General features: G+C 42.9%; 1 protein-coding gene across 1 annotated transcript in view; it reads left to right on the plus strand.

Moving 5' to 3' along the window:
* Nucleotides 1-6,501, plus strand: part of STON2 (stonin 2) — a 171,204-nt gene extending 164,703 nt beyond the window's left edge. Inside the window, exons 6-7 of the mRNA XM_045287945.1 lie at nt 3,852-4,054; nt 5,640-6,501. Of these exons, the coding sequence (XP_045143880.1) occupies nt 3,852-4,054; nt 5,640-5,723 (287 nt within the window). The 3' untranslated portion in view covers nt 5,724-6,501. The remainder of the gene's footprint in view (nt 1-3,851; nt 4,055-5,639) is intronic.
* The last annotated feature ends 7,588 nt before the right edge of the window (nt 6,502-14,089 follow it).

Genomic DNA, 14,089 nt, shown 5'->3' on the forward strand with positions numbered 1-14,089 from the left:
CACAAGGATCTACATATAACCTCCTCCCTGGGGGACCGACAACAGAAAAGTGGGTGAAGGGAGACATCAGACAGTGTAAGACATGACAAAATAATAATTTATAAATTATCAAGGGTTCATGAGAGAGGGTAGTGACAGGGAGGGAGGGGAAAAATGAGAAGCTGATACCAAGGACTGAAGTAGAAAGCAAATCTTTTGAGAATGATGACGGCAACAAATGTGCTTGACACAGTGAATGGATGTATAGATTGTGATGACTTGTACGAGCCCCCCAATAAAAAGATGTTAAAAGACAGGTGAGTTGAAAGCATAGTCAGAGCCCAGCTGAGTTTTATGCCCAGATTTACCACCTGATGCCTGTGGGACCTCCACCATTTACTCAAAACATTTAAGGCAGCAGTTCTCAACCAGGGTCACCCGATTCATCACAGTAGCAAAATTAGAGTTATGAAGTAGCAACAAAAATAATTTTATGGAACTGTATTAAAGGTTCATGGTATTAGGAAGGTTGAGAACCACTGCTTTAGGGGAATCCTCATCTCCAAAACAGGTTGGTTCAGAATGAAATGACATGATTTTTAAGTGCTTAACATAGAACTTGGCATGTAAAATGTGATCAATAAATGGTGAGATCACATCTGTGATACATAATTGTTTTTTTTAATACAGAATGGATACACTTTGAAATGTAGTTTTTATTATTACCGTATCTTAAGTTCCTTTCCTAAAAACCAGCAGAAGCATTTTAAATTCATTTTTCAGAGTATTGCTCTCAGAAGTAGCTACTGAAATATGTTAACTTAAAAAAATAAGAAATATGTTAACTTTGTGAAATAGAGGGAAACAAATACTTGGTTGTGTCATATTTACCTGGGAGAGTGTGTTCATTTTCTGAGATTAAAAAGCCCTGGCCAGACCAATAGAATTGGAATTGTTTCTTTGGGGAAACTTAGAAACGAGGAGGCTGTTTCAATTATAAAGTTAAATCAAGGTCATTTTGTGTTTATCCATAGCTCGTTGCTGGGAGGGATTACTACTACCCCTTCCCTCTTACCCCCTGTCATCCTGCAGATCAGGGGCTGGGCCCCATGAGGTTCTTTCAGACAAGGTGAAGTGGGATTGCTCTGCAAGTGTCTAGCGTTGGTCTGAAGCAGTCCACTTTTCTTCCCTAAGCCTCAGTTTCCTTATCTGTAGACTGAAGAGAGTATTAACAGCCTCAAAGACTTGTTAGAAACAGTCAGTGGGAGAATACGAGTAAAGCATTTAGTACAATACCAGGCACTGCAAGTTCAACAACTGTTTCCTGCTAGGTCTGATGAGTGGTGATGGTGTCACCATGGTTTTCGTCACTGAACTAAGCTCTCTTTCTCCTCAGAAACCACCCTCAGGTGCACATCAAGCCTTAAGTGTACAGTCCAAGAACAGTGGAATTACTCATATGTTTATAGAACTATTGAGTCACAAAAATTATGCCTATCAGCATAGACCAAGAGGCGGTTGTTTAAAGAGAGACTGAAGAGTTTAAAAAGAGTCCTGTAGCAATGGGGTTATGAGTTTGGCTGCTCTAACCACAAGTTCAGCAGTTCAAACCCACCGGGCAGTTCTACTCTGGCCAATGGATTTGCTCTGAGTTGAAACCTACTCAATGGCAGTGAGTTTGATTTTTGTATTCAAAAGGTTTAAAATTAGGAAAGGTGTATGTCAGTGTTACATCTTTTCACCATACTTATTCATCATAGTTGGTAAGCAAACCATCCAAAAAGCTGGGCTGTGTGAAAATGAATGGGGCATCAGGATTAGAAGAAGGCCTATTAACAACCTGTGATATGCACATAGCTCAGTCTTGCTTGCTGAAAGCAGAAGAGGACTTTGAAACACTGATAAAAATCAGAGACTGCAGCCTTCAGTATAGATTACAATTCAATGAAAATAAAACAACTATTCTTACAACATCATGATGAATGGAGAAAAGATTGAAGTTGCCAAAAGATTGCATTTTCCTTGGACCCACAATCCATGCTTAGGGAACAAGCAGTCAAAAAATCAAACAACAGATTGCTGTGGGCAGATGGGCTGCTCAAGACGTCTTAAAAAAAAAAGTGTTTAGGAACAAAAATGTCATTTGAGAACTAAGGTGTGCCTAAACCAAGCCATGGTATTTTCATGTGCCTTGCACACATGTGAAAACTGGGCAGTGAATAAGCGAGACCATGGAAGAACTGGTGCATTCGAATCTTGGTGTTGGTGATGAATACTGAACGTGCTGTGGACTGCCAGAAGAACAAACCGATCCGTCCCAGAAGAGGTACAACTAACATGTTCCTTAGAAGCGAGCATGATGAGGCTTTGTCTCGAGGGCTGCGGACATGTGATCAGAAGGCTATCCTGCTTGGTAGAGTGTCCTCGGAAAAGATGGATTGTCTGTGAAGATGGCCCAGGCGCAGGCAGTGATTTGATCTCTCTCCCACAGGGTCATTGTGAGTTGGCTCCATGACACCTATCACCAACTGTGTCATTGTCCAACCCCCCCCCCCCCTTTCTGACCTCCCCCCAAGATCCTCACATTACAGATGAGGACGTGAGCTTGGGAGAACAGCGAGTTTGCCGGGGGTATCTGTTACTTACAGGAGAGTTGGACGTCCAGCCCAGCTAGTCTGACTGCTGGTCCACTCTTCCACCCAGCATGTCACATGAGTCTTATCACGTGTGCTGCTTATACAGTTTTTGTTCTGTGCATGTACCATTCACCCAGACAAACATGCCGAAAATAGTCTTAGAAACAATGATGCGCTATTAAAACGATTCAGTGAATCTTTGCCAGGAGATGGGTGGTTTCGTTCCAGAAGGCTATCATTGATGTTCTGGTTTTGTTTGACTTACCATGATGCATTGCTGCTGACAGTGTTCTCCGGGACATACAGCCATGGAAGCATCCCACACGGACAGCTCGGTGGCACGGGTGGCCGTCTTCAAGTTGTGCAACTATTCTTGCCCTTCTTTTCAGAATTGTTCCTCCTCCATCACCAGGCCCTTTGTTAAGCTAGACTGTTGTTTGGTTCTAAGGGTTTGCAGGGGATGTTTTTCGTCTAAGGTTTAAATATTATCTCATGTCGTTAATTCAGCCAGAGGAAGGAAAATGACACTAGAAAAGAAAATCAAAACTAGATTTAAGAAAGACCCCTAGGAAAGGTGATTGCACAGCCCAAAAGAAGGGCTTATAGTAAGGAACACATGCTTGATGACTCAGTGGTATCCTTCATGCTTTTTAATGACAAATATCATTGATGTTTTATTAGGTGTTAAGTGCCAGTCTCTTTTATTCCTTTCTCCCAGCCTACAGACCCTATTGCTTAGTACTGATGCTGCATTCAATTTTCACCCTGAGCTGAGGAGATGAGCCCAGCTTCTCAGGCCATGGTTTTATTGCTAGGATACCAGGCTACTGTAATCAGATATCATTCTTTCAAAGCATGGAAAGGCACACAGAGCATATCTTCTGACTGAGGCAAACCCTCAGCTTGGCAGTGGGCACTCTGAAAGACTGGCAGCTGCAGGGCTTGTGGGTACTGTTAAGGAGTCCCTGGACAGTGCATTGGTTAGTGTGCTCAGCTGCTAACTGAAAGGCAAGGAGCTCCAGCCCACCCACCTCCGAAGAGGTGACCTATTCAGAAAGTTAGCCATCACAAACCTGGGCCATACCCCACTCTGAGGGACATGGGGTTGCCAGGGGTTGGAACTGACTCATGACAACTGACTGGTTGGCTGGTTCTTACTGAGGTGGCTGCCCTGGCGTCTCTCCTGGTTCCTCCAGAAAGAACCTCATCGTTTGATTCTTTGTTTTCTTTTCACAGCATCTGGTCACCCACACTGTTTCTTCTGCCACCTTGAACTTGGCTCTGACCGGGAAGTGCCTTCCAGATTTGCCAGTCACGTCGATGTCGAGTTCAGCATGCCCACAACCTCAGCCTCCAAAGCCGCCATCCGATCCATCTCTGTGGAAGACAAGACCGATGTCAGGAAGTGGGTCAATTACTCCGCACACTACAGCTACAAGGTAGCCTCCGGGGGGGTTCTGGTGAATGTTTTTGACTCCATTTGCCCTCGCCACTCCTTGCCGCCTTTTATCTTTCTTAGAAATGCTTGCTGCAAGTGCAGGTTACTCTGACTGTTTCCGAGGGTGTTCTCTGTGCGTAGCTGTGCATGAGTCTGCAAGAAAAAGCAGTCTGTCCTCGTGAACGAAAGCCGAGCAATGGAATAAAGGCACTTGTACTACAGAGCCGTGAACTTGGCAGTACAAGGGAATGTCAGGAAAAGGTTCACTAACCTAGAACATACATTTCAGCTGCAGGACTGGATTGAATAGCTCTATATACAGTTAGTACACACATGACCTGGCCTGTAGGCTCTCGCTGACAAAATGCCAAAGCCAACTGTTTCTGTAACAGTAAGGAGCTCAAGGCTGCGGGACATGTCCACAAATGTGGGCTTTCCTGGCATCATAGAAAGTGATAGAATACTAATTATATCCCCAGCAGTTAGAAATGCAGTATCAGATTAAACACCAATAGGGAAAAAGAGGTTATTGAAGAAGGGTTGGGGGTTGTTTTTTTCAGTGTGATTTAATAATTAATTGTATATTCACAAGCGCACCCTTTCATTTGCTCAATATGGTAATTTACTTGTCCTCTTAAATGCTCCCTTAAATTGTGTGATCTGAAGCGTTTTAACCAAAAAGGACCGAGACTCCATCTTGTGGTCAGGAACAAAACAGCATGGCCCTCAAATGGGACTCAAGTCAAGCATCCTGACAGGTCTGAGGGTGGTCCAGATGGTGAGTGGACCCAGCTGCTAACTGGAAGGTTGGACGTTTGAGTCCACCCATGGGTACCTCAGAAGAAAGGCCTGGTGAGCTACTTCTGAAAGATCAGCCATTGAAAACTTCACCGAGTGCAGTTCCACATGGACACACCGGGGTCGACATTCATCAGAATGGACTCTGTGGCCATTTGTCTAATCCAGAGTGAGAAACAGAAGGCAGTGCTGAGAGCAGCAGCCTTTATTGAGACTTAGTTGAAGTGTGTCACTTTCACGGCAAGATTCAATGATCAATTCCCTCAGAATTACAGCCGGAGTATTTTGTAGATGTAGATAGAACTCGAAATACTCCAAGGACCTTAAAAAGAATTGGGAAGGTGTCAACCGTCAATGACAAAGGAGTTCATTGTCTGATTAACTTGGCCAAGATGGCCTACAGCAAGCTAACATTATTGGGGTATGGAAGTGAACAGGTACTGCCCCTATCCTTGCAAAGCCAGGTTACAGGAGAGCCCCACACATGTACCAAGGTATGGTGGGAATATCCAAAGCGAGCCGCACCTAGTGAGCCAAGAAAAGCTTCACAGAAGAGATGACCTTTGGGGAGCTGCATGGCAAGCAGTGAGGATTTTCATGATGGAGACGACTTTTGGACCAACCGTACCAGCTCTGATGTACTCAAGGCCGGGAGTTCCAGCGCAGCAAATGCCGGAAACATTAGCAGTGGTACGAGGAGTCTCACGGCATTCTCCTCTCTTGGCTTATTTATTTGTTTACGCAGCATTTCTATTCTAATGTGTCCCTCCAATCTCTATTCCTTACAGGTGGAAATTGAGCAAAAAAGGAGTTTGAAGCCCGACTTTGAAGGAGATGAGATGGAAAATCTCAAGGAGTGTGGGATCCAGTGATGAAGTTCAACTGCAGGCAACCCTGACCCCAGAAGAGTGACAGGATCACTGGCTGAATGACTGATGTTCCAGTCAGCACCTCCGGGCGGCTTCAATGTTAGGAGCAGGGGATCAGATCTCCCCAGAGTTGCCTGTATCACAGGAAACCGGAGGTGGCCTTTGAAAAGGCTGGTTGGCTCCTTGATGCCTGAATCTCAAGGCTCACCTGACTTTTGGAGCTTCTTGTATATTGACGCCTCCTTGTCGCAGCCCTGCTAGCCCAGCACTGCTGTGTGCTTTGTGGTACCTGGTAGGGTCAAGAGATGAACTTCCCACATCAGTGTTTGGCATAATTTCCTTCTGATGTTCATTGTCCCATACAAGAGTTTCTGGAAAACAGCCTTAACAAGAATCTCTGTCTGTCACTGGCTCTAGAAAGACTCAGCATAGGTGCAAAAGAAATTCCTCATTTGGTTCCATCATCCTTCTGTAGATGTCTTCATTCTTTAATGGAAACTCTGTGCAACCATCTTGCAGGCAGCGCGCGTTCTGGAGTGTCTGGGTTGAAACACACTTGCCATCTTTCTAAGGTTCAGCCCCGGGCTTGCCCTCTGGGTCATGATCACTGTTGCTGTTAGGTGCCATCGAGTCAGTAACAACTCACAGCGACCCTGCGGACGACAGAATGAGGCTGCCCAGTTCTCCGCATCCTCACCAGTGGTGTGTGGAGCCCACTGTTGCAGTTACTGTGTCAGTCCATCTCATTGAGGGTCTTCCTCTTTTTTGATAACTCTTTACCAAGCATGCTGTCCCATTTCAGGGATTGACTTCTCCTGATAACATGTCCAAAGTACATGAGACAAAGTCTCCCTGTTCTTGCTTCTAAGTAGCATTCTGGCTGTACTTCTTCAAGACCGTTGCTGGCTCATTCTTAGGCAACATCATAATGTCATGATAAACATTAGAAACCGGCCCAAGAGGGTGCTTTTGCAAAAGGTGGCTGTTTAAGGGAAAGTAACCCTGAGCTTACTGTTCTTCATTCTAGGGAAAAGGGACGTTAATTATAAGATTGTATTCAGTTCAACTTCAGGCTTAGTGGTTCCTCAAATTTATATTTAAAAATGCAGGCCATTTCTGATTCCTGAAAGAAATGAATATCCATATATTATACCTCAGGCATTTGGGGCAGGGAGGGGTGGTGTTGGGGGGAGCTTGTTGGAGATCTTTCTATACCTCTCCACCAATAGAGAATTGTGTGTCTAAGGCAAACTTGAAAGGAATTTAGACAGAAAGGTCACTTTTAAAGCTGTTTTAAAAGTAAACTTGAATAAGCTTTCTCCTCACCTTCTGAATTTGATACTCACAGTGTTGTAAGATCTAAAAGGCAGAAGACTAGTCTAGAAGTAAGGGGAAGCCATGTTTTTCTAGTGCTGGGAACACTGAATCCTGATTGCAAGAAGAGGCGTTAAATCTGTTTTCCCTTTTTCTGTCTCTGCTCACATTTTGTATCTACTGCTGCTTGGTACCTTGTTGCTTTCTCACCACCACTACCACCCCACCCCACCCCAGGAATGAAGGCCATCCCAAAGGGGATACAGTCACCTAACACTTGAGCTGCCCACAGAGTGCGGAGACAGGGAGCATGCTGACCAAATGTGTAGCTGACACAGAAACCAACAAGTTCTCCAGTTCATTGGCTGACACATTTGGCATTCATTTACTCAGCATCCATTGAATTCTAATCACACATGGACACAACTATATACAAATTCCTATGCATTTTTTTAACATCTGAACATAAAACTAAAAGAATCAGATAGAATGTGTATTGAGATCCCATTTTACCAGTTTTTAAAACGCAGCCCGTGAGCACACAGTGGATTGTGTGTGTGGTGCTGTGTGTTGATGAGAAGAGTATTAGCAACACTCGGTGTAAGAAACATTCATGACTCTTTTTTTTCTTTTATAACTTTGAGTTCCATTTTGAGTCAGGAGCATAACATAGTATTCTAAAAGCTATTGCCGTCAGCTAATAGAAATTCACCAGTCCGTACTCTGCTTTGGTTCATTCACATCTGGATGGACGTGGGGTTCAATTCTGGGAACCAGATCTTAACATACACATTAGTTTACTGAATATGCGCAGGAGAACGTGGCTCGGCTGGAATGGTCTGACTGTGTAGGAAATAGGAATGATTCCCCTAAAGATCAGAATGTATAGCTGGGAAGGAAGGTGAACAAGGAGTGAATTTTATAATCACTGATGTATGATAGAAGGATTAGACTTAGACTGGATAGGATTAGAGGGGGGGTCTCAAAGACCATTTACAGATGACAGATACTTGTTTCAATGTAAGAAAGAATTTTCTATTAAGGGTTGTTCTAAAGAGGAAGGGCTTAGTAAAATGTCCCGTTTCTGCAAATGTCCAAACAAAGGTGAGAATGACCTGCGGTTCTAGATGCTGGGAAAGGGACTTTTACATCGGGCCTGGTCTACAGTGACCCCTGCTTAATGCAGATTCAGTCTGGAGAGAAATAGGAATCCGTGACTCTGGCTGCCTTTTTCTTATTTGCGTGGCGTTTCACTTTCTAAAACACTGGACTCCAAAGCATAGCCCTCCCCTTTGTATATCAGAGGCACTGGAGACTCTCCTTAGAAAGCGCCGAGTGAGTGGAAAAGTTAGCCCCGTCGAGCTCATCTCAACACGTTCCTCTACCTGCCTGGCTCAGCGCCTCGCAGGTAGATCTCCGCCTCACCTGCTAGCATGCAGAGGAGTCTGCAGCTTGTTGGGCCTTCCCTTTTTGCCTTAGTTAATCCCATGGCCTTTTTCTTCCACCTACACTTCTGGAACAGCCAAGAGGGGAGGACACCCCACCTGTCGACACTCAGCACGCATATCAGCCTTTTAAAAATGCAGCCTTTGTAAGCCATCACATTTGTTTTACCTCTTTTTTTCTTTTTTTGGTAGGAAACTGATCATAGGTAGCAATTAGGGGTCTGGGAAATAAATACTCAGTGTATTTTGAGACTTACTGTTTTACTAATAACCTACCTTTAAAAATGCTGTTGGGCAAATCTTTTTACTGTGTAGACCCTAAGGATTTGGCCGTGTGTGTGTGTGTGTGTGTGTGTGTGTATGTGTGTGTGTGTGTGTGTGTGTGTGTGTGTGTAACCATTCGTGAGTGTTATCAATAAAATGTGAAAATGCAGGGTCAGCAGTTTAAAACCATCAGCCCCATAGCTATGAGTCAGCATCCACATGATGGTGGTGAGTGAGTTTTTGGTTTTAATTATATTATTAAAGTAGATTGAAGCAAAAAATAAAATGAGTTTTAACAATTCATCGTGTTACTCTTGAACATAAATGTGGCAAAATATTAGTTCCCTGGTATCAAGATCTCTCTTAGGAGTCCAGTGCTTGCTTTGCAGCTTGACAATAACAGAGGGTAAGAAATGTATTCATGGTGATGTTTCAATCAAGAAGGTCTGAGGCACTTTGTGGAGGGTCATCAAAATCTCTTTGCGTGCTCTGGTAAATACAGTACTTGCCATTGTTTGGGGTTTTTTAAATCAAAATTTTATATTTCATTCATATGTAGTGGCAAATTCTGCACCGCCCCCATTCCCTCCACATCCCCACCCCTTATTGAGTTCCCTCTCTCTGCGCTCCTGTTTTGTTGACAGGCTTCAAAATCCCTGTGAACATTTTTTATTTAGCACATTTCTTTGGCATGGGTCTAATTCCGCTTTAATCCAGTGGGTAAGGACAGTAGTTATTTCCCTGGAAACTCACATTCCCAGAGTGTGACCTACGAAGGGAAAGCATACTCTTTGTTTTTCTAATACCTACTACAAAGCTTGAAATATAAAGGGGGTAGCCCCCAAATGGAATTTTTTTAACCCAAAGCTGTGTATTTAATTTTTATTTTACAAAACAACCTTATCGTGTTCAAAGTACTCTTCATTATACTTAACACATTTGTCAAACATGCTATTCTATTCTTGGTAACAGTTTTCAAGCTCACCTGTTTGGATGGCTGATACACCTCCCTCCTATTTTCCCTTCACCTCTTCTACGTCATAAAATCGCGGTCCTTTCATGTCCCTCTTCATTCACATAAACAGTCAAATGGAGTGAAGTCAGGTGAATACGGTGCATGGGGCAAGACAGACATGCTGGTTTTTGCCAAAACCTGGTGCACTGAGATGGCTGCATGAACAGGTGCATTGTCATGGTGGCAAAACCAGTCCTCCATCCACCACAAGTCAGGCCTTTTTTGTCACACAATATTACGTAATCTTTTCAGCACCTCTAAAAGGAAAGTTGATGACCAGTCTGACCTGGTGAAATGAACTCCATATGTATTATGAGTAGATATTTTCATCTGTTCAGGAAGTTGACGGACCTCCAGAATGAGGTTTGTCTTCGATCGACATTTCACCTTTTTTGAAACGAGAAATTTTTTAGTTTTTCGTATATTTGAGTTTTTCCCATCACACTGGCCTTGTAAGCTGTGTTCAACATCACAACAGCTTCAGTGGCATTTTTCCTGAGCAGGAAACAAAATTTCACAGCCGCACGCTTAAATCAGCCATCACAAAAACAAGGTTCAAGCAAAACTGCTTTTACAAAAAAATTTGTTGTGACCAGAGAGACTTCCCAGGCGATGGCTCTGGGTGCACTAACTCAGAGCGAGTTGCTGGTTGCTCACCTAGTGGGAAAAATGCATACTGCAAAAGCTCCACGTTTTTTCTGGGTATATCCTTATGTAATAGGTTTAAGCCTCCTAGATCTTTGCTGACCAGGCAAATATATATTAATAAAATGAAGGTGAAATATTAGGTATTCAATAAGTGCTGAAAGAATAGTGAGTCTTGGACTAAGAGTACTTAACCCTTACTTGCTGTGGGATAAACACTGGATTGCTCACCTCCAGGTCAGCAGTTCCCAACCGACAGCAGCTCCGAGGAGAAAGATGAGGCTGTGTAGTCCCTTAAATTTTCCGCACTTTTATATAGGGTCACCGTGAGTCCTAAGGATCCCTGAGGGCATCTGGGTTATGGGTTGGGCTGTAATTTGCAAGGTCTGCATGAACCATCAGAGGCTCCTGGAGAGAAAGAGAGGGGTTTATGCGCCTATAAAGAGTTACGGTCTCAAAAACACAGGGTCTGCTCTACAGGGTGGCTATGAGTCAACGTTGACGCCATGGCAGTGACTTTGGGTTTGGTTTGGTGAGTCTAAAATGTTTAATGGCAATAGACTTGGCTTGACTATCATCAAATAACAAACCGCTGCCATTGCGACCTTATGTAGGATTTCCAAGACTAAATCTTGACTGGAGTAAGCTGCCTCTTCATCTTTCCCCCTAAAGAGTGGCTAGTGGGTTTGAATCATTAGTCTTGCGGTTCACACTTCAACTCGTAACCCACAGTGCCCAGGGCTCCCTTAATCAAGTAAGTCCATCTTTTCTTTCCCTGAGGACTTAAATGGCTTTCTGTCCCTTTTAGTCCTGTCTCCACAGCCAACTCTCAGCACTTAAGTACTTAGTGTGCTGACCTTAAATGATAACGTACCTTATTCACATTGAAACACATCATTGGGCTCCAGAATATGGGAGCCCAGGTGCTGTCCACAGCCAAGATTATTGAATCAGCCATGTACCTGTAAGTCAAATCTATGGGCCTGAGAGCAGAAGAACGCTTGATACTGCACAGCCAGTCTGCATAGGTCAGCTCGCTGTCTTCCTCAGCTTTAGCCACTGACTGGTGTCAGTGTGCATTCTGGCACCATAGTGAGGTGACGTTCTGAAAGAATAAAGTTGAAATTTGTGAGATGACATGATTTTGGAACTGATTTAAATGGCATACTCAGTTCAGTGGTGAGAAGCCATCAGATAATGTGACATTTAAAACAGGCTTTGGGGGTATACGGTTGATGTGAGTAGAAAATTCCCCAGTTGAGAATGATAACTTTAACTCATCACAGGATGATGCTTATCGGTGAATTCCAGGATAGCTAAAGTTTAGGGAAGTCTAATTGCAAGTTTAAGGATTGAATTTTACAGGAAATTCAAATGAAACTGCCAGAACATTAATTTTTTTAAGTGCTACCAATTATAAGCATCATTTTTAGTAAGATTCATTGCTAAGTCTCATCTAAACGATGGCAGTTCTTTCTATAAAATTAGCCATGGCATCCACACTAAATTCCTGAAGGTATTTTTTAAACAACAACAGTGTCAAGTGCCAATTCCCTGTAAACCAGTCTTCATCATTTCTTAAATCTGCCCTTTGTAAATGAACTTGTCTAGATCATGATTTGTATTTATGTAAAGTAAATGCATAAAACGCGAGGCATCGTAGAAAATGTGTACATGAATACTGGTTTTCTCCGTATTAAGTAATCAGGAATATGGATTTTTCACATTTCTTTTGGTGTGCCTTATTAGCATATGTGGTGGAGGTCATCTAGTCCTTTGTCTTTAAGAAAACATTTTTAAAAAAATCTCTGAACCTACCATTTTAAGCCAATAAAGGCTGTAACTACTCACAGCAATGTGTTTGGTCATTCCAAAAGCATGTAAAGTGATCATTGTACACAGGAGCTTCAGAAAGTTGATGGAAAAAATGGGATTGAAAGGTAATGAGATTTTTCTGAGGAACTTTTGAATCCTCCACACATGTAATAACATGTTTTAAGAGAACAGACGCAAAGGCTAGAATTTCAATTTAGAAAGACAACACGTGAGAAACCACAAAAATAGAATCAGCCACCAAATCTCAATCCTCAAAATACTTGAACCTGAGGCCCCCTGTTAGGGCCTATAATGAAGAAGCTCTAGAAAGCATTGCAGGGATAAACAAAGTGAATTCGATTCAACAGTATTCGTCGACTCTGGTCAAAGTCCAGTGCCAGCAGCAAATGCTAAACACAAGAATACTGGGGATTTTTAAATAAAGTCATGGGTGGTGATCCAGAATGGCTTTGTTAAAGAAAAATCTGGGATCTTATTGCTTCTTAAAAAAAAAACAAAAAACCACTGTTGAATCGAATTCACTTTGTTTAAAGGATATAGTCATGTTGAGTGACTTACCATTCTCCCAACTGGCTTTCAGTTTCCTCAGCTTAAAAAAAAAAGAACTTGGACTAAGTGTTTCCCTAGGTTCCTTTCAGCATCAGATTTACAATTCTTTTGCAAAAATATCCTTTGGTGCCATTGTCAGTGATACTTAGATCAATATTGCTTTTCATGTATACACACGTTTTTGAAATGCTTATGGTGGTTTAGATATCTTATAGCCTGAACAGCCATGAGATTTGAGAATTAGGGCAAGCCATTGGGTCATTTTTCCTCTCCATGCCTCTGCCTTCTACCGTCCGTCCTATGTGGAGGCAACAGAAGCACAGACATTGCCATCATCCTATTTTGCAATGGCTTCAAGAAACACAAGAAAATGAGATCAAAAAGTGCATTGAAGATAAGCTGTCCCCCTGCACTGGCAGTTTGCATGGGGGAAACTGCACAGATCTCTGAGATGAATAAAGTAGAAATAGTGTCTACCCAGAAACTGAAGAGCCACCTTTGGATAATCACTGATGATACATACCCACATCGTTTTACACAAAGATTTGCAGAAACTGAGGGAAGACAGAGTATCCGGTAAATATCCAGGGATTCTACTCTAGCTTTAATAAAACCAAGGGAGAGAAACAGACAATCCCTTCCATCCTTGCTCTTAACACAGAAAAAATGTAACAAAAAGTTTTTAAAACAGTGTCAAAGTTACAAAATCACATCTCGTGGCATTTTGAGTATTTTAGTCTCTCTTCTGATTGTTAGTCAAATATAATGCATCGATTCCAGTTGGACCATCCAAGGAACCCTGGCGCCCTTTTCCTCGTTCACTCCCAAGCCCTTCTTCCCATCAAAGCTCTGTTCTCTGTGGATACTGCCGAGCCACACTGTGACAGACGCCTTAAGTACGGCCACCACACCTCCATACGCTTTAGGATCAGCAAGCACACGCGTATACCATGGAAGCTGTCCTGGGACAACAGGTGTGCAGCCAGATACCACAGCAGCCTATTGGACCACAAAGCTTCAGGATTGTGAGTGGAGAGGTGGTGGCGAGGTTTAAGGGGAAGGAAATACATGGGGCCCTCCAAACCTAAGCCAAGCATTTATTCAACCTGTGTCCACTTGCCAATGGACCGTGGAAAAAAGTGTATTGTATTCACGACTCATCAGACTCAGTGTTTCTGCCTGAGGGTGGTTTAGGAGCACGTTTTCTTTTCTTTTTTTTCTTTTTTAACATTTTATTAGGGGCTCATACAACTGTTATCCCAATCCATACACACATCAATTGTGTAAAGCGCATTTGTACA

The sequence above is a fragment of the Echinops telfairi genome, unplaced genomic scaffold (genome assembly GCF_000313985.2).
Source record: "Echinops telfairi isolate 266 unplaced genomic scaffold, ASM31398v2 ScPeMD7_18;HRSCAF=68, whole genome shotgun sequence".
NCBI classification, from domain to species: Eukaryota; Metazoa; Chordata; class Mammalia; order Afrosoricida; family Tenrecidae; genus Echinops; species Echinops telfairi.